The sequence below is a fragment of the Bicyclus anynana genome, chromosome 10 (assembly GCF_947172395.1).
Source record: "Bicyclus anynana chromosome 10, ilBicAnyn1.1, whole genome shotgun sequence".
Lineage (NCBI taxonomy): Eukaryota > Metazoa > Arthropoda > Insecta > Lepidoptera > Nymphalidae > Bicyclus > Bicyclus anynana.
In genome coordinates, this window is record NC_069092.1 from 12,776,379 (window position 1) to 12,795,299 (window position 18,921).

At 37.1% G+C, this 18,921-nt stretch overlaps 1 protein-coding gene across 1 annotated transcript; it reads left to right on the top strand.

Annotated features, from left to right (window-relative positions):
* Nucleotides 1-1,230: 1,230 nt before the first annotated feature.
* Nucleotides 1,231-18,921, top strand: LOC112046937 (tektin-2). Its single transcript, XM_052884016.1, has 7 exons — nucleotides 1,231-1,311; nucleotides 7,179-7,303; nucleotides 7,808-8,024; nucleotides 10,066-10,280; nucleotides 10,602-10,824; nucleotides 11,308-11,531; nucleotides 18,675-18,921. The coding sequence occupies exons 1-7, from the start codon at nucleotides 1,231-1,233 to the stop codon at nucleotides 18,865-18,867; spliced, it is 1,278 nt and encodes a 425-aa protein (XP_052739976.1). The 3' UTR covers nucleotides 18,868-18,921.

Sequence of the window (18,921 nt, forward strand, 5' to 3'; positions counted from 1 at the left end):
GAGGTGAACCACCGAATCCATGCGGCTGGGCCTATGCGGGAAACTTCGCGATGTCTTTTCGTCCGATAATCCTCAGTGTCTGAAGACAAAGTCTTCGAACAGTGCGTGTTTTCAGTGATGACTGATAGTATAGTTCTGAGACTTGGTCGCTAACTATGGGCCTTATTAAAGGCACTCAGCAGGCGATTGAGCGAGCTATGCTTGGAGTTTCTCTGTGTGATTGAATCATAAATGAGGAGATCCGCTGACGAACCAAGGTCACTGACATAGCTCAGCGAGTGGCAATGGGCAGGCCACGTAGTTCGAAGTGCCGATTTACGTTGGAGTCCTAAGGTGCTGGAATGGCGATCGGAAAGCGCAGTATTGATCGACCCCCTACTAGGTGGACCGAGAATATCAAGAGGGTTGCAGTGAGCCACTGGATGCTGGCGGCTCGAGGACGTTGTGCTTGGAAGTCCATGCGAGAGGCCTATGTCCAGCAGTGGTCTCTGTAACTGTAAATTAATATATTTTCACTCACTCTTCTTTTTCGTGATGATAAATAAAAGTAAGTAACTTGCAAGAAATTGCAAAATATTAAGTTTTACTACTACTGTATTTTTCGGGGTATCATAATATCTTTTAACTTTTTACCTAATACTCGTTCACCTGCGAGTAACTAGCCACGGCTGAAGCAGATCGACCGAACTTATACCTACGTATCTCTTGTAACAACAAAAATTACGATAATACAAAAAAAAAATAGATAACAGTAAAAGAACATACATTATCTATTCATACATATATGTCCATAAAACATTGTATTTGTTTTTAAATAAGAGGATCTTTTAAATATGACCAATATTCCCTTTCCCCTCCAACTAGTCGGGAAAGACTGTATAATATGAAATATGTTTTTCTAATCTTAACTATCTAGTTTACTTAATACTTAAATTCGATTGAATAAAACTTAAGATTGAATAGGATGTATGCTCACCAATCTTTGCCACCCGGTGACAAGCTTAAAAAAAAGATACTACCATACACGTACCAAAGAGGATACAGATGACTACAATTTTAACAGAACGTGCTAGCCACAACCAAACTATAAATCATTTGAATTTAGAACGACGCAGTCACTTCACACGCTTGACTGACGCCGAATCGCTGACGTACAATTTTTTTTGACATTTATTAACAAGTCGTGTAAAAGTTTCGCAGTGAAAATAAAATAGTAATAAATTAGCCAGGATGCAGTCTGTAGTAACATTCGAGAAACCATTACCACATTTAAGTCTGCCGGATTGGGATGCTCGGCTGTACGGGCTGCAGGTGATTTAGCATTAGTTTTACTTGGTTTTACAGATAGCTCTAGAGTTCTAGACTAGGTCTTACTCTTGGGGGGGTGCTACTACACGGCAGATTTCCATACGATTTTGTTTAAACTGTAGGACAATAAAATTCCTTGTAGTTTGTGTTATCGCCGCGTTGCAACGACTTGCGGTACGGACGGCTTCAGTGTGCTCGTGGCGTTCGAGCCGTCCACATCTCTTGTTGTGTAATTCTTTATGGGTTACTTGGGATAGGCGGGGAGAGTGACTTGAGTGGAAAAGGGGAGTGTTTGTTAACAGTCAAAGGATCCTTAAACCCTACACACAACGTTCACAAGTACGTGACTTCACTCAAGGTCATTCTCTGCCATTCTAGGGTTTTATTTTGGTTACAGTTTCATTTGTTAATTAAGTTGTCTTGACAAATGTTGAGAACCTTTGTTCGACATTAGTTTTCTTATTTTTGTAATTACTTTTGAGTCTGCTAAAATTTGTTTGTAAAATACTTAAACGAATAATGTATAGTGACATAATTATGCCTCTCTGATCAAGAGTTACATATTTGTTCCGTTTGCCGTGGAGGTTCTTGGGCTATGGAGTCGCAGTGCTAAAAATATTCACTGAATTATTTGTTCCAATAGTTGGCGGGCGTAAGGTGATATTACAAATTATTTGTAGACTGGGACTGACAATTAATTGTTTCTGCTAATGTCAGATTTACAAATTATCATATACTTATCGCGTCGCACGTATTTGCAACTTTGATACACTGTCCACGGCATAGACGTATTAAAAAGTCCAGACAGTGTCTCCAAAAGCAAGAAGTTTTGCAAGTTGCTGTACGACGTACGTATACAAGCCAACACGAACACAGATGGACATATGAAGAGAAAGCAGACCGTCATTAATTTCCTATATCTGGCAATACCCGTCTGCCTATTTTATTAGTCTATGGTCCACGGTAAAACTTCGTTCACGTCTAATAAACGATCTTACTTTTCACAAAGAGTTTACTAAATGTACTACCTACTTGAAAACTGTGAACAGCACTTCTGTATTGTCGAACTCAGAAAGCAATGTACAAAGTGCAAAGTTTTCTTTCGCCATGTCGATAATATTTTTACAACTATTCCCTAGTTATAGAGACAAAAACTACCTTAATGGAAACTTTTCCGTTCAAGTTTCCTCTATTTCCATGTTTCTTAAAAATCAATGTTTTAGGGTTCCGTCAAAAAAGAAAATAAACGGAATTACTAAGTGGAATTACTATGTTGGACATCTGTCTTTGTCTTTCCGTCTGTCTGTCAAAACTTTATCTCAGAATCGCGTAGAAGAATCTAACTGAAATTAACACCAAAATGTCTGCTTTGAAAAAAAAATATTTCTAATTAAATGTCAACGTAAAAAGAGATCGTTATAATATGCTGTAAAAAAGTTTATTTTGACACTCATGTAAATACTTACTTTCCGCGTTTTGACTGTAGGCCCTATGCATGCAGCATAGTTTAGGTACCCACTTTCCCACCGAACCAGGCCTTCTTACTAATCATCATTATTAGCCTATTCTAATGACCCAATGCAAGGCCAGGCCTCTCTCCATATAGGAGAGGGTATATGGAGCTTAGAACCACCAAGCTGCTCCAATAAGGATTGGCCAGCTTATTACTAATGCCCAAATATACCTAATTATTTGTAACCCTGTAACTTAGGTGATGCAATTATATTTTAGTGAAGTATTAGGAAATATTATAAAGAGGAAAGATTTTTGTTTTGTTTTTGTTTATTTAGTGTAGCGAATAGGCTCTGAAACTCCCACTTATCTTACCAATTTTTCAGCAATAGAAAGCTACATTATCAGCAAGTCACGTAGGGTAAATTTTATCCCCGTATTTCCGCAGCAACGGGAAATGAAACCGATGAATGATCAGAGGGCATATTCCGTAGCGATGTTTTGGATAACTCGCAAATGCGAGCTTCGAATTCAAATCTGTCTTTCTCTTTCTATAGTATCGTGACAGAGAGAGAGAAAGAGATAGAGGTGACTTCGAAACTCGCACTTTCGAGTTAAAGAAAACATCGTTACAGAATAGCCCTGCTGTTCTATATATTATTCCGTTATTCGTAGGCGAAACCACAATTAAAAATGGTAATCTAACGAAATTCAAGTTAAAGTATTGAAATAAACCGAATCGTGCTTGTGTTTCAAAACAAGAAACAAATTACTACTTCGGAATGAAAATCCCTTAATTAACTTTATTAGGATCAGCTTTGCGAGTAACACCACAAATTGTAGGGGCGCGTTTACATGAATTTTTGAATGAATTTTACGCAAAATATATCTTTTTATTTTGATTGATTATGATTAATTGATTGGACTTATGGATACGTATGAAAAACATTATCAAATTCCAGAGGATATCGCTATTTCGAGATCTAGACCAGACATTTTCCTTTTTTTCCAACCAAACTAAACGTAGTCTTGAAGAGCTTACTGTGCCGTGGGAGACTAACACCGAAGTGGTTTCGAAGGACAGTGTGAAAGTGAATAAATTGTATGACCTAACAAATGAACTAAAACTGGCTATGTGGTTAGTTTTTACACCGTAGAAGTAGGTGCGAGAGGATTGCCAGCAAAATCTCTCTATAGCTTGCTTAAAGACATCACTAGCAAGCAAGTTCTATATTAGAAAGGGTATCCAAAGCTGCTCTAGTAGGATCTTACCAAATTTGGCTAGGCAGGGAGAACAAAACTAGCGAAGAATGGGAGTGTTAGTTAAAAGTCAAAAGTCAAAATCAAAATTCATTTATTTCAATTGGGCTTAGTTTACAAGCACTTTTGAAAGGTCAAGAATTTGTCATAATTTAATTTAATTTAATGGTGATAATAATAGTCGAAAACTTAAAACTATAGTTACGAGGGTTCCAAACGCCCCTTGGTCCGAGAAGAGCCTCCAACAAACTCAAACGTTAACTGTCAAGCACGTTCTTAACCCTACACCATCGGTCACAAGTCCGGGGATCTACTCGGATTTTTCTCTCTGGCACACTGATGGGCCGGAAACCGCACGGTGAATCCATGGAATGCTAAAATATTTTGTCTCTACTTGACAGCAGGCTGGCAATATTAGGGTGATACCTAATGTTAAATTTTTATTCCAAGTCAAAGTCAAAATTCATTTATTTCAATTAGTCTACAAGCACTTTTGAAAGGTCGAGTATTTGATAATGGTGATAATTAGTCGAAAATTTAAAATAAAAGTTACGAGGCTTTCAAACGCGCCATTGTCCGAGAAATGTTAACTTTAGATTACATCAGGCAAAGCTATCAATAAGCATGTTTTGATATGCATTGTGGGTCGAAAAGAAACCACGTAGAGTCCAAAAGTAAAAATAATATCATCAACCATATTATCAAATGACTTTGATAATTTACTGAGTATTTTTGCAAATTGAGAAAAATAATCACGGTGTCTGTAAGGAGCTTATCCCTTAAAAATAATGAGAAACATGTTATTTGGTTCGCTCCCGGTAAATCCTGTAAACATTTCGCTTGTACGTTGTAATAACCGCGGCTTTACAACGTTTCACCAATACCCAATTTTATAATTTTATGGGCGATCTTGTTTTTGACCAAATTAGAAAAGTTTTACCTGTCCCTCGTAATACCAAATTGCCTGGTAAGCCCTTTATAGGTAGACTCCACGGGGAAGCAACGTTTTCTCAATTTTCATTCACTTTGAATAATGTGGCAGTAAGTCTTCCAGCAATTTTTGACTTATCTCGAGATCTTGAGTAATTGCCTCGTATTGTCCGAGGAATTTAGCAACTGGAGAATTTTTTTGTGTTAAAAATATTTCTGCCGCTTGCAATTAACTGGGCAAAACGATAATATGAAATGTAGAAAACAATTTTGAAAGTTTTAAAAATATCTTTAATTTACAAAGTTTTGTAAATATCCGGGGATGGGCATGCCCTTTTAAATTCCCGACACAAAAAAGGCTATGTTTTCTCTTGTCTCCTACTTAAATTATTCAAAATTATTACAGCTGTTCTTGTTCCAAACAATGATAATTTTATACTATAGATCGGTTAAGTCCCTACAAAATCACGGAAAAAAGTGCTCCGAACAATAGGTTACAAAACTGAGAGCACACATGCACAATTTTGTCTTGAATTCCATTAATTATTTATGTTTATATAGTTTTTACACTTCCTGAACACACAACTCGTTGTTGTAAACGATATTTAGGTAATATTTGTTTAACTAACGTTCGTTGTAGACCACAACTAACATTGAGATGTGGAAATTTCCTCTTTTGAGCGGCTTATTTTTCATGACCTAGTAACACATCTAACAGTATTTAACATCATTGGTTTCAAAGATATCAGAAACGCCAAAGAATATCTTAGCATTTCATGGATTCACTGTGAGAGAAAAACACCAAGCAAAGTCCAGGACTTGTGACTACTGGATGTAGGGTTAAGGAATATATATGCTTTTATAATAAGCGAAAAGTCTAGCAATAATTTACAAATCACATAAATCAAATTTAACAAATTGAATTTGCACACTTTACAAAATAATATCTACTGATACTTATGATTGGTTTTAAATTTCATAAGTCTAGACAAGATTTCTTTCAAACAAGTGTCCCGTCATTCTAAATTCAAAAACTTTTGTCTCCGACGACATAAAGGAACGGCGCTTTTTATTCAGAGTTGCGACGCTTCGTCGTAAATATTCATTTGAGCAAAGTTTATTTTCAATGAAAAGTTGAAATGATCCCGTTGGCATTCATATTACCGTGATATTGATCGGAGTACCAATACACGGTATGCAAATAAAATATTGTAACAGCGTGTTGTTGAAAATTATAAATTACACGAACATTTACGGTTATATTGTTCAACAAATTATCAATGTAGAATTTACATATTATTGATACAGAATTTGCATATATTTGGTTTATTTAGTTATGTGCCATGTAACTATTTAGTCATTTTAAATACTTACGTATACTATAACTGACTAGTTGGTCGACCGCGGCGATTCGCTGGATACAACTGGCTCAGTATCGTGATGTTTGGAAGTCCCTACCAAAGGCCTATATCCTGCAGTGGACGTGCGTCGGCTATGATGATGATGATGATGACTAGGCCTTGTTCAGTGGTTAACCTGTGTAACTTAGGATCACATGGTCCTGGGGTGCGATTCCGCTATTTCACACTCGTCGATGTAATATTCGCTTTTAACAAGTTTAATTCGAATTTGTAACTTTATTTCTATGGGATGCCAAAATTTAAATGTTAGTAACAACGAAGTTTCCATGGAAACCAACGATGTCGCAGCGCTGTAACTTTACAAAATGCGAGGCAGGACTCAGGAGCTTACCGAAAATGAATTTAAAATGTTCAAATAACATGTGCTCTTAAATTAATATATTCGAAGTAAATAATATTTCTTTTTTAAATATATCTTAAAATGTGAAAAAATCCTTATAATTATGAGGTAGCCAAACTTTGAAATTTTAAAATGCAAGGATTGATACAGGCGTATGTCAGGATAGTCGGAATTACTTGAGTTACTTTGTATGAAAACATAAAAAGTTTTTATTTTATAGTTAAAAAATATAAGTTAAGCAGTTCGGCTCCTACAAGTGGACTCGTCAACACCTTTAAGTTATGGGAAATACTTCCCAGCACCCTGTATATATAGTATGGTATTTCCTGTGAAATACGAAGACATATGGGTGGAATTGTGCAACTAGATTCGACAAAATAATAAATGTAAAACTAGCTCGTTCAAAATATTAGATGAGAGACTCAACTACACTGTGAAAACTAAATATTCTCAATCTATATTGACAGGTGACCGCTGACACAAGAAGGGCTGATGCTTTCGACCTTCGGCACAGTTCGCATCAGCTTCGCAATGAAACCACGATCAAGACCAATTGGGACAGCTACCACAATAATAACCGTCTTAGTGCAAGGTAAGGTTCCTCCAGGATAATTGTATTGACGCGGTATATCGACTATTTTAAATTTGTTTTAGCGGTGAGCCGATAGATGGCACTGTTGGTATTTAATATCGCGATATTGTGTGGTTCTTACAGTATATGGTATGGGTATATGTATATTGTAATTTTTTTTAACTTATAAATAAGATTCGCATTGGACCTTGTGCCTACTGTCTTGGTTGTTTTATATCGCTACTGTGCGATTCCCGTACAATATGCACTATATTGTATTGACGACCTCTTGGATTCAATTTTGAATGCCTTGGCTTACAAGAGAGATATACTTAGGTTTTTTTTTTGGGGTAGGTACATTCCGAACAAGAATTTTCAAAGATGGTTCAGGGATAGGGCTTGTTTGGTGGTATTGTTTGACCGTGAGTCTTCTCTGTCGACAAAAACAATATTAATAGGATAGGACAAACCTTAACTCTTACACTACCACTACAATCTTAAACTCTATTGTTTTTTATTTTGTAGAGTATACGAAATAGAACAATGGAAGTCAACCCTGCAAGAGTTATTAGATCGTATAGAGAAAGAGATGGGCGCTTTGAAGGAAGAGAAGGCGTCAACTGAACGAGAGCTCGAGCAGCTTAATTTGCCACTTCTAGTGTGTTCCGAATGCCTGTCAAACAGAGATGGCAGGAGAAGCAGTGAACTGACTTATGATTTGGCTGATACGGAGTTGAAGAAAGTAAGATTTGACAATCAAAAATTATTATATTTGTCGGCGTGAGTAAGTCATTCGATCGGTCGACTTACGTCGTCATGAGCCGAGATAGTGCAGTGTTCCGTGAATAAGGTGGGGAGCAGTGGGGGACCGAGTCCAGCTCATTCTTGTCGTGGTGTTTGATCCGTCCACACCTTTTGTTGGATATAATCCTTTATGGGTAAAACAGCAAAAAAATAAAGTTCCAATCAACAGTTAAAATATAGGCAAATTTTTGCTCAAGGTGATTGACATTAGCTTTACTTGTCTTGCCAGTTTTATATAAATAAAACACTCTCAATTAAGACATCAACATTCTCTTTCAGTGCGCTTTCATTTGAGACCCCATTGCAGACATTCGGTTATTCTTCCCTTCATCAAACATATCTAAGAACACTCGCACATAAGTCACCATTAATACAAAAACTAGATTGAAATTGCTTCATCCGTTCGGGAGCTATGGTGCCACAAAAGGGGTGTTATACATTTGACGTGTCTGTATATACACGTCAAATGTATAACACCCCTTTTTTTGCGTCGGGGGATAAAAATTGTAATTACAATGGTAAAGCTATACAGTGAATCGTATAGCAAAGGCCCCTGACATCGGTTAGCTAGAGACAGCTAAAGCCGCTTTGTACAATATTTCCCAATTAAACTCTGTGTGCGCTGTAGTCATTACCACTCACATAAATACAAATCTCATATCTCTTACTCAGTAAAAGGCACTCGTAATTTGTGGATACTGCAAATCCTTGAATAGTTTTGAATATTCAGTGTAGGTGGTACAATTTACTTATGAACGGCCTTATGATTAGTTATTGACGGCCTCCGTGGCGCAGTGGTATGCGCGGTGGATTTATAAAACGGAGGTCCTGGGTTCGATCCCCGGCTGGGCATATTGAGATTTTCTTAATTAGCCCAGGTCTGGCTGGTGGAAGGCTTCGGCCGTGGCTAGTTACCACCCTACCGGCAAAGACGTACCGCCAAGCGATTTAGCGTTCCGGTACGATGCCGTGTAGAAACCGAAAGGGGTGTGGATTTTCATCCTCCTCCTAACAAGTTAGCCCGCTTCCATCTTAGACTGCATCATCACTTACTATCAGGGGAGATTGTAATCAAGGGCTAACTTGTAAAGAATAAAAAAAAAATGAAGGGTAGGGATTGGAAAAGTAAAAGTTGTCTCATAAGTCATAAACAATATCTTTGTATTTTATTAATTCGAGAACAAGAAAATATCCGTACAGGATATACGATTAGTAAGCTATAATTTATTGTTTTCCGATAATTAACACCGTAAGAATACGAGGATAACATACAGCTTATAGCCTTTCTCGATAAATGGGCTATCTAACACTGAAAGAATTTTTCAAATCGGACCAGTAGTTCCTGAGATTAGCGCGTTCAATCAAACAAACAAACTATATAGATAAGACAAAAAATAAGTTTCTATTTTTACCGATCTCTAAATAAGTAATTATCTGAATTCTGAATAATCTGAAGTTGTTTTTTTTTATCCCAATAAAATGACAGGTAGGAAAACCGTCACTCAAACAATTTAGTGAGTGTAAGAGTGAGGCCACGCGGGTTCATAAATTATGACCTAAACATTGAAATATCATCAAATGAGATGTATTTTCATTTTCAGTCATTGTACCCTGACGGTAATAAAAGATTTTTTTTTAACTATTTTTGATTAACTATACAAATCCACGAATTTACTTTAATTCTTTCGAAATAATATTCATTCTCTCCCAAGAAATGCAACACCAATAAGGGCGGATTGATGACTTTTTCAATGCAATAGTCGATTTGACGTTTTCTGTCAATTGTCTTGTCATAGTTGATATAACTCAAAAACTTGGGTTTTAATTTTATTTATATCTTTTTATTTTGTTAGATTTATTCACTTATTAAGATTTTAATAAAATCCTTGTATTTTGTAAATTTTAATGATACAGGGTACACGAGTGGACCTGAAATGGACCATCTCCTTTATAAAACTGTTATATTTTGTGATTTCCAGGAACTGTGCGTCACTGAAAGCAATAAGAAATTATTGATTGACAGATGTCAGTCGGCCTGGGAGAAAATTAATAAATTGGAAGTGGTGAAATTCAAACTACAACTAGACCTTAACGATAAGAATGAAACGCTTCAAATTGACAAGGACATGCTTAGTTTGGACAAGGACTGTGCTAACATCACATATAAGACTGATTCTTTGAAAACTCCAAAGAGGTGAGTCAGTGACGTATATCAATCAATGTCAAATAAACAATCCTGTGATTGTAACACCACCAACTTCCCAACTCTGGGATGAATTTTAATTGACTCGGAGAGCAAATTAACCATCGGTTCTGGTCATTATCATTAACATCTGATAGTAGTCGTTAAGGAATGAAACATTATCACCTTAAACCAACCCAAATTGGAGCAGTGTTGTGGTTCTAAGCTCTTCCTTTTTCCTATAAGGGCTAGAAAATAAGCTGATAATAAGGTAGATAAGTGACGAACAAATAGCTTTATCCAAACAGTGTATTAGAAAATATTAATTTTCAGAATGATCACATACGATCAGTGGTTAGACAAGTGTGAAGCTACAAAAAAAATGGCGGAAGACGAACTTCAAGACACTCTGTTTCTTCGAGAGTCGCTGTTTGTCGCTCGTGGACGCGCGAGGAACACGCTGCGAGCTCAGACTGATGTGACGAACTACATGATGAGACGGCGGATTTATGACACGCAGAGGGCTAGGAATGAGTTGCAGTGGCAGAAAATGAAGGTATGTTCGGCGATGCTGTGAGTTAGGGAGATGCCTCATTAGTGTGTTGCGTTGCTTTGTCGCAACGGATCATCGCTGCCACACCTTCCACATTTTAGCGACCACTCTGGCGCAATGCTGTGTAAAACTTACCAACATTGAATGAGTAGGTATGTAAACATGCTAATTTTTTAAACCTGCCCTACTTCCAACTATGTTGGAAAATCGTACGATTCGAAAGTCGATAGGATGCCGACATAACCTGATTGTTTCCCTAGAACGTATAGTATTCATGAGAATTTCCCTAAGAAAAAAGTCTAGGAAAAACACTTGCGAGTTAAACCCTAAGTATGATAGACATTTCGCTAGTCTAATAAACGTTTCTCTAGTTTAAATATTTCGTAGTAAAACCTAAATAGCTGTTAGGAACGTCGCCTTAAAACTTACAATTATGTGTTTTTGTAAACTATATTTTTTTTGTGTAATTAACATTTTTCTCCCCAGATGGAAGAGAACATGGACAAACTCGCTACAGAGCTGAAGACTATCGGTGAACAGTTTGCTAACAAAGTAAACGCCTTGAAGGTGGCCGAAACGCGGCTAGAGACTCGTGGCTATCGCCCTGGAATTGAGCTGGCTTCCGATGAAGCCGATATAGGTTTGAAGGAAGAAGTGCGCAACTTGAGGGAAACTATTCGTCAGCTGCAAGAGAAACAAGATTGTGCCAAGTACGTATCTATTCACTGGTTTTTAATTTTAGGAAATATCATACTTATTAACAAAGATTGTAAACCTTACAGGATGGTTAGAGTAATCGAAACTTAATGGCAATAAAGATAAGTACAATCTGCTTCACAATATTGTATATAATGTTTGTATGGATTTTTATATTTGGTAGGAATGAGAATAAATCGTAAAATATTTATTTCTCACCTATCAATATCAACCCCCAAGCGTCAGTTCAAGCATGAAATGCATGATGAATTTAATATTCTTTGATATTGAGATTTGTCTCACATTTGTGTATTTACTTACCTCACATTTCTTTGAGACAATTAACATTTTATCATTTAGATATATAAGTTTCATGTTTGAACATATTACTAGTATCGCGTACATTTTTTTTTATTCTTTACAAGTTAGCCTTTGACCACAATCTCACCTGATGGTAAGTGATGATGCAATCTAAGTTGGAATCAGGCTAACTTGTTAGGAGGAGGATGGAAATCCACACTCCTTTCGGTTTCTACACGGCATCGTACCGGAACGCTAAATCGCTTGGCGGTACGTCTTTGCCGGTAGGGTGGTAACTAGCCACGGCCAAAGCCTCCTGCCAGCCAGACCTGGACCAATTAAGAAAATCTCTATCGACCCAACCGGGGATCGAACCCAGGACCTCTGTCTTGTAAATCCACCGCGCATACCACTGCACCACGGAGGCAGTCAAAATATGGTGGGCTGTGTTTAATTTTTTAATTTAGTACATTGTCTAAACAACAACACAACACACAAGCAATGTTTCGTTCTTAAACAACACACACGATTTATTCTTACACAAAATGGGCCGGGAACAAAATACACGAGCTAAATGACAATAAAACGTGATATACTCGTAGATCCTGTTTCCTAATTAAAAATCCCCATATTTCTAACGAGCTTTTAGGCTTATGTCCTTTTGTCGCGAGAATTAAGTGAAAGTCTGTCCGAATTCCGCCGGGACACTTTCATATATCTAAAATCCTATGACGCCATATTCGCTTACTTAGACAGACTTACTTCACTCTGTCAATAGATTGCAGATAATGATGCTGTAAATTTAAAATATAGCGTACGGATGAAAATAGTACTATGTTCTCTAAAGACATTATTTATGACAAGTACCTAGTTATAAATACAACCTAGCCTAGGACAATACGTAAACCTGCATAATTGGGTACGCCATTTTGCTAAGTTGTAGATTCTATGTAAAAAATGTCATCCGGTGGGTATCATACAGTAGTTAGATGGCATATTTCAAATTGATTTGATGTTTATTTAAACAAGTTTTAAACAAGTTAGTTTCAAGAGAACGTTATCATCACGGATCTAAATAGCATCACTTGCTAGTTTGGTGATGAAGATATTGCGTTTTTCTTTAGTTAAAATATTCTTTCGCTGAGCAGGATGTCTGATGCCCTTTTCCCTCAGACCAATTATTGTATAGGACCTGCCTCGCTAGACGTTATTTTTCTGCCATAGTATATGATCAACGATCTAATGCGATTATAAAAACTGTCTCTATAGAATCGATGTTAAATAGTTGTAATCGTGTTCGTCGGTTAAAGAGCTCCGTAAAAATAACTTTTTGTGTAATTGAATTGTGTAAAAAACGGTCAAAAACTTCTAGTTTATTATAAGATATATACCAAATCTACGCTAAGTTTCCCTCAGAAAATGACAGACAATTTTGTTCGTGACTATGAGTGCGATACAGGTCCTTCTATAATTGGTCTGAGCCTTTCCCCAATAATATTATCTGTAGTCAGAAGTACTACAATGTGGTGTATTCTATCCCGGCATTCAATTTACGCATGCCTACGACAAAATGTACGGGATACGTATTAACATTGATTCCAAGAGCTTTGCACCCACTTCCCTAATGAAATGCCTGGGACTGCGTCCTTTTTGGAATACATCCAAAACCTCGGGGCAGGCGAGTTTGCGACTAGTGTAATTGCGCTTTATTTGAGTGTACTGTTTGTTTCTTTTTGTTGCAATTAACTAATTCCACGCTTTAATTAAATGTTTTTTTTTTAGTTTATATGCGATCCTGATTCGTTGTGTAGATTCTAGAATCCTTCTCAGCGTACTCCGGAGACTGAAGTAGATATGAAACGTTTTCAGTTTTAGACAACTAAGTCCCGTATTAATAGAAGATTTTTTTTTTATTCTCTACAAGTTAGCACTTAACTACAATCACTGATGGTAAGCGATGATGCAATAAGAAAACCTCAATACATGTGCGTAGTGTTGAGTTTCTCACTACAATTGTCATCACAGTTGATGATTTTAAATGACTTGTACTTTTATTGCTACGGGCTTTAGTATTCAGGTCTTGTATCAACTTCTTTGTAATTATGGTATAGTGCGTTATTTTAAAGCAAGATGACTAACCAACTTTAAAAAAACGCACTATTCAAGACTTTGAATTCGTAAAGAAGTAAACAACTTATTTTACAACTTTGTTGACGTTTCTATCAGACCTCCGCGGTTTTACACACGCAGTTTCCGTTCTTACGGGGATGAAATATAATGATGCATTATATTTCATCCCCGTATAGGCTTTATTATTTATTTTATTATTTCAAGGCTAATAAAGGACTTTTACGGTGAAAGAATTGTTCACATCGGTCCAATAGTTTCAGAGCCGATCCAAACAAAAAAAATCCGCTTCATAATATTAGAGTACATTATGTTATTAGAACATAATATATACAAAATATTTATGTATGCATACTAATGTAGTAACATTAATTCTGAGCTTTGCACTTGTGTACGTAATGTAACGCCTGGGACTGTGTCCTTTTTGGAGTATGTCCAAAACTTCTTGCCAAAGGAGTCTGCGTCGAGTCGAGTGTAAGAGCAATGCGTCATTAGTGTGTTGCGTTGGGTCGACGCTGCGTCGTTTTAATACATTTTAAAAGACATGCCACAATATAGCGTTGCGGCCTCGCAGCGACTTTCACAAATAGAATAGAAATAATTTATTTGTCAGCACAACACTTGATTATAAAATAACTTAAAACTATTAACTACTACATAAAGTACACATCACCTAGTTGTCCTTAGGTTGCCTGAAAGAGATCGCTACTAAGCGATAAGGTCGCCTTTTGTATTCTACTTCCTCTTATGTTTCTGTTTTGCTTGTTCTTTTTTTTGTGTAAAAATAAAGAGTAATAATAATAATAACGACCCAGAATCGTGATGTTTGGAAGTCTCTACAAAAGTCCTCCGTCCGTCCGTCCTGCAGTGGACGTCCATCAGCTGATATGATGATGTTGATGATTAAAACTATACTTTCTTAGAATTATTTAATGTTCATCCTAGAAATTGTTAAAGGAGTTCCGTTGCTACGACGAGCAGTGTTTCACTTGTCCATCCATCCATCCATTGTTGAGACTGCTTAGGTGCATGTATCGTCCTTTTACTGTGACGTTGTGCGTCATAGCAACGCAGGTTTGGCATTCGATACGTAGATGAATTGCGACGATGCAACGCAACGCAATGATGAGGTATCTTCCTTAGCGGTTTCCTGTTTTATTTGCACATTGTTTAGGAATTGCTTTCTGCGATAATCCTAAATTCTTTTTATCATTGGAGGTTTTGCTAATTGAACGAGAGTCTGTCTTGTCTAGATATTTTATAAAAGTTAAATGTTTATCCTACCATTGGTAAGTTCGATAGGTACTACGAAGTTTGGACCGTGTTTGGTTTGGGAGGTAGAAAGTCGTAATGGACAAGTTTTTAACCGTCCCTCTGAACTCAAAATATAGTTACCTATAAAAGTATGAGCTGACAAACTCTTCATCTTTATTAACAATCCATATTCGGCTCACTGTTGAGCACGAGTCTCCTCTGAGATGATCTGAGATGGTCAAGGCTAATAGTTCACCACGCTGGCTCAATGCGGTTTGGCAGACTTCATACATGTAGAGAATTAAGAAATTTCTAAGGTATACAGGTTTCCTCGCCATGTTTTTTCTTCACCGTTTGACACATGATATTTAATTTCTTAAAATGCTCATAACTGAAAGTTGGAGGTGCATGCCCCGGACCGAATTCGAACCTATGCCTTCTAGAATCGGAGGCAGAGGTCATATACACTGATTGGCAGATTTCACACATATAGAGAGAATTGGGAAATTTCTCAGGTTTCCTCACAATGACCTTTTGAGACACTTGATATATTAATATTAATTTCTTGAAATTTATAAGTGATAAGTTGGAGGCATACTCAGGACCAGATTCGAACCTACGTCCTCTGAATTGAAAGTATATATCCGCTATCACTATTACGGTTCTATAACGTACAACTTGCTATTATAATCTTCGAAATCTCTTCCATATAACTAGTCAGAACAACAACAAAACTACGTTGTCTTGTGGGAAGATGCCTTTAATTAGTTTACACTTCGTTAGTAGCTGTACCAGGAAGCCAATCCTCTTTGTGGTATATTGTTGTACAGCGTAGAAACCGATTAGTCTATTAATATATTGCTTTTTAAATATTTGCCATTAGTAGGCCTTTTAAATATGGCCAACTATACTATGTGGCGCGCTGTAGCATGGAGCGGGTGACTATTGCCTTATGACGTTCTTAACATGTACTTTTATCGCGGCAAACTTTCAAGAGTGAAATGAACTGTCACCCGCACCATGCTACATATATCGACTCCGAAAGGGATAGCAACCGTATCGGAATGCGGATTGGCAAACTTCACACACGCAGAGAATCAATAAAAGTTTTCTCACAATGTTCCTTCACCGTTTGAGACACTTGATATTTTATTTCTTAAAATGCACATACTCAACTGAAAAGTTGTAGCCCCGGACCGGATTCGAACCTAAACCCTCCGGAATTGGAGGCTGAGGTCATATCGACTGGGCTATCACGACTCTACTACAGCAGTACAACTATAAAATTGCCATAAAACTCCTGAATCCATACGATAATATTTAACTAGAGATTTACATGATATACGAACGTACAGAATAATGGACGCAAATTCACAGAACCTAGAAAAAGTTTTGAGATAACAATAAACATTGCAGATAAACGACATTTACAGACAAAAATTCTGACGATAGACATGAAAATGACCTCTGATAATAAAGGGGTATGCCAAATCTAGGTCAATCTTTTCTAGCTCTTGTGAAAAAAACAACAGACATACTAATTTATAGAGTTAGGATTTCAGATGAGAAACCCATTTTTAAAACTGTTTTGTTTATTTCAAGACATTGTGTTAATATAGCAATTAATACCATAATATTGGTTAATAATTTATTATTTTATTATTTATTTATTATTTAATTAATTAGCACGGATAAATCCAGTTACACTAATTAAAAAAAATATAATGACGTCATGACAACTTGAAACATTTTATTACAATACCCGAAATCACCAAGGTCGCTCAAGGTTGTTGTAAAACTGAAGAAATACATAACCAAAATAAGAACGTACTTTATTTATTTTTAGTAACAAATAAGCACATAGGTAACTTAGCAAGAATGTAGTTTTCGACCCGAAATTAGTTTGGGATATTCCTTTGGGAGGTTCATGATTAATTGGGATGGTTGCAGGGGCGTAGCCAACACCGTATAAGACATACCTTTTAGTGTTTGGATAATGCTCCTGGGTTCTTGTATTTATATGCAAAATTAGCAAAATTATATTTGCAATCTTACTCAAATTCTTCGGCCTTAATGCTAGCTATTCATGATCACCCTCCGGATTCGGAGGGTGAGGGTTCGAACCTGGTCCGAGGCATGCACCTACAACTTTTCAGTTGTGTCCATTTTAAGAAACTGAATATCACGTGTCTCAAACGGTGAAGGAAAAACATCGTGAGGAAACCTGCATACCAGAGAATTTTCTCAATTCTCTGCGTGTGTGAAGTCTGCCAATCCGCATTGGGCCAGCGTGGTGGACTATTGGCCTAACCCCTCTCATTCTGAGAGGACACTGGAGCTCAGCAGTGTGCCTAATATGGGTTGATAATGATGATTCATGATCAAGTAACAAGTTAACGTCTGCAGGAAGTTTAGGGATAGGTATGGTGAATGAAAAAAAATATAACCATATATAAATATCACCATCAGTAACAGCCGATGGACGTCCATTGCTGGACATAAAGGCATGGATTTTTAAACACAACGGTCTCGCGTCACCAGCATCCAGCGGCTCCCTGCAACCCGCTTGTTGCCTCCGCATGTCCTCGGTCAAAACACTGCGATTTCTGGTGCAGGATAGCCATTTCAGCACATTTTCATTTAACACGTAAAGCAAGCTACGAGTACGTCCCTTCTAAGGTACTCCTATCTTAGGGTTGTTTTTATGGCCACGGGGGTAATAGACTTTGATCGAGTTGGCGCGGTAGTAATATTATAAGTGAGTAAATTAGTAATCTTATCGTCTATTAATGAAAACATTTTGGGGATCCATTGCTCAAGACCCTTAAAGAAAGAAAACCTCAATCGGCCCAGCCAGGTACCGGGCAAAAGTGCCCGCCAAGAAAAAAACTGATACGTATCGTTAGAACTGCCCATTTGGAGCAATAGTTAGTATGGCACAACACAAAGATTGTATTTCTAGTTTATTTTTCTTAGCGGGCACTTTTAAAAGTTGACAAAATGTATGGAAATAACGAATCATCGAACCTGTATAATTTGGTTCAGAGCCACCTGACAACTTTTATGCCATATTAGCTACTACTTCAAATGATTAGTTCTAACGATTCGTGCAATTTTTTTTCGTTGGCCGGCACTTTCAAAAAGGGCCCAAAATGAATGATCTCCTTTAGTGGTTTAAAATACTTAATGAAAAAATTAACAATCACACTGCCCGTCTTTACAATTTTCGAAAGTTTTCCTCAATTTCTCTAGTATGCCATCATCAGATCCTGACATGAAAAATATGGGACCACCCTGGAAATGTTCCCACGGAAATATCGCTAGACATACATAAAAAAATAAACATACATACAGCCGAACGTTTATAAAAAAAATAAAAAATCATGTAGTGATGCAGATGACGTAATTTATAATGAGGACTTAGCAAACGTCCACTATTTAACTCGTAAAAGTGTCAAATTTTGTTTCTTTTCCAGGGCAACGTACAACGCGCTAGAAGCGGCATCAATCAAGATTGCCATAGACCTTAACGATAAGGAACAGTCGTTAGAAACTGACACGCGCGCGCTTGAGATGCGAGCCGCCTTGGAGCCCAAACGTCCTACTGGGACTGATAAGAACCTGGTGCTAGCCAGCATGGCAGATGAAGTGCCGAAAATGGAACATTGATTTGAACACGAAAATTGCATCCGTTTGTTTGATATTTTATTATTTTGTTTAGTA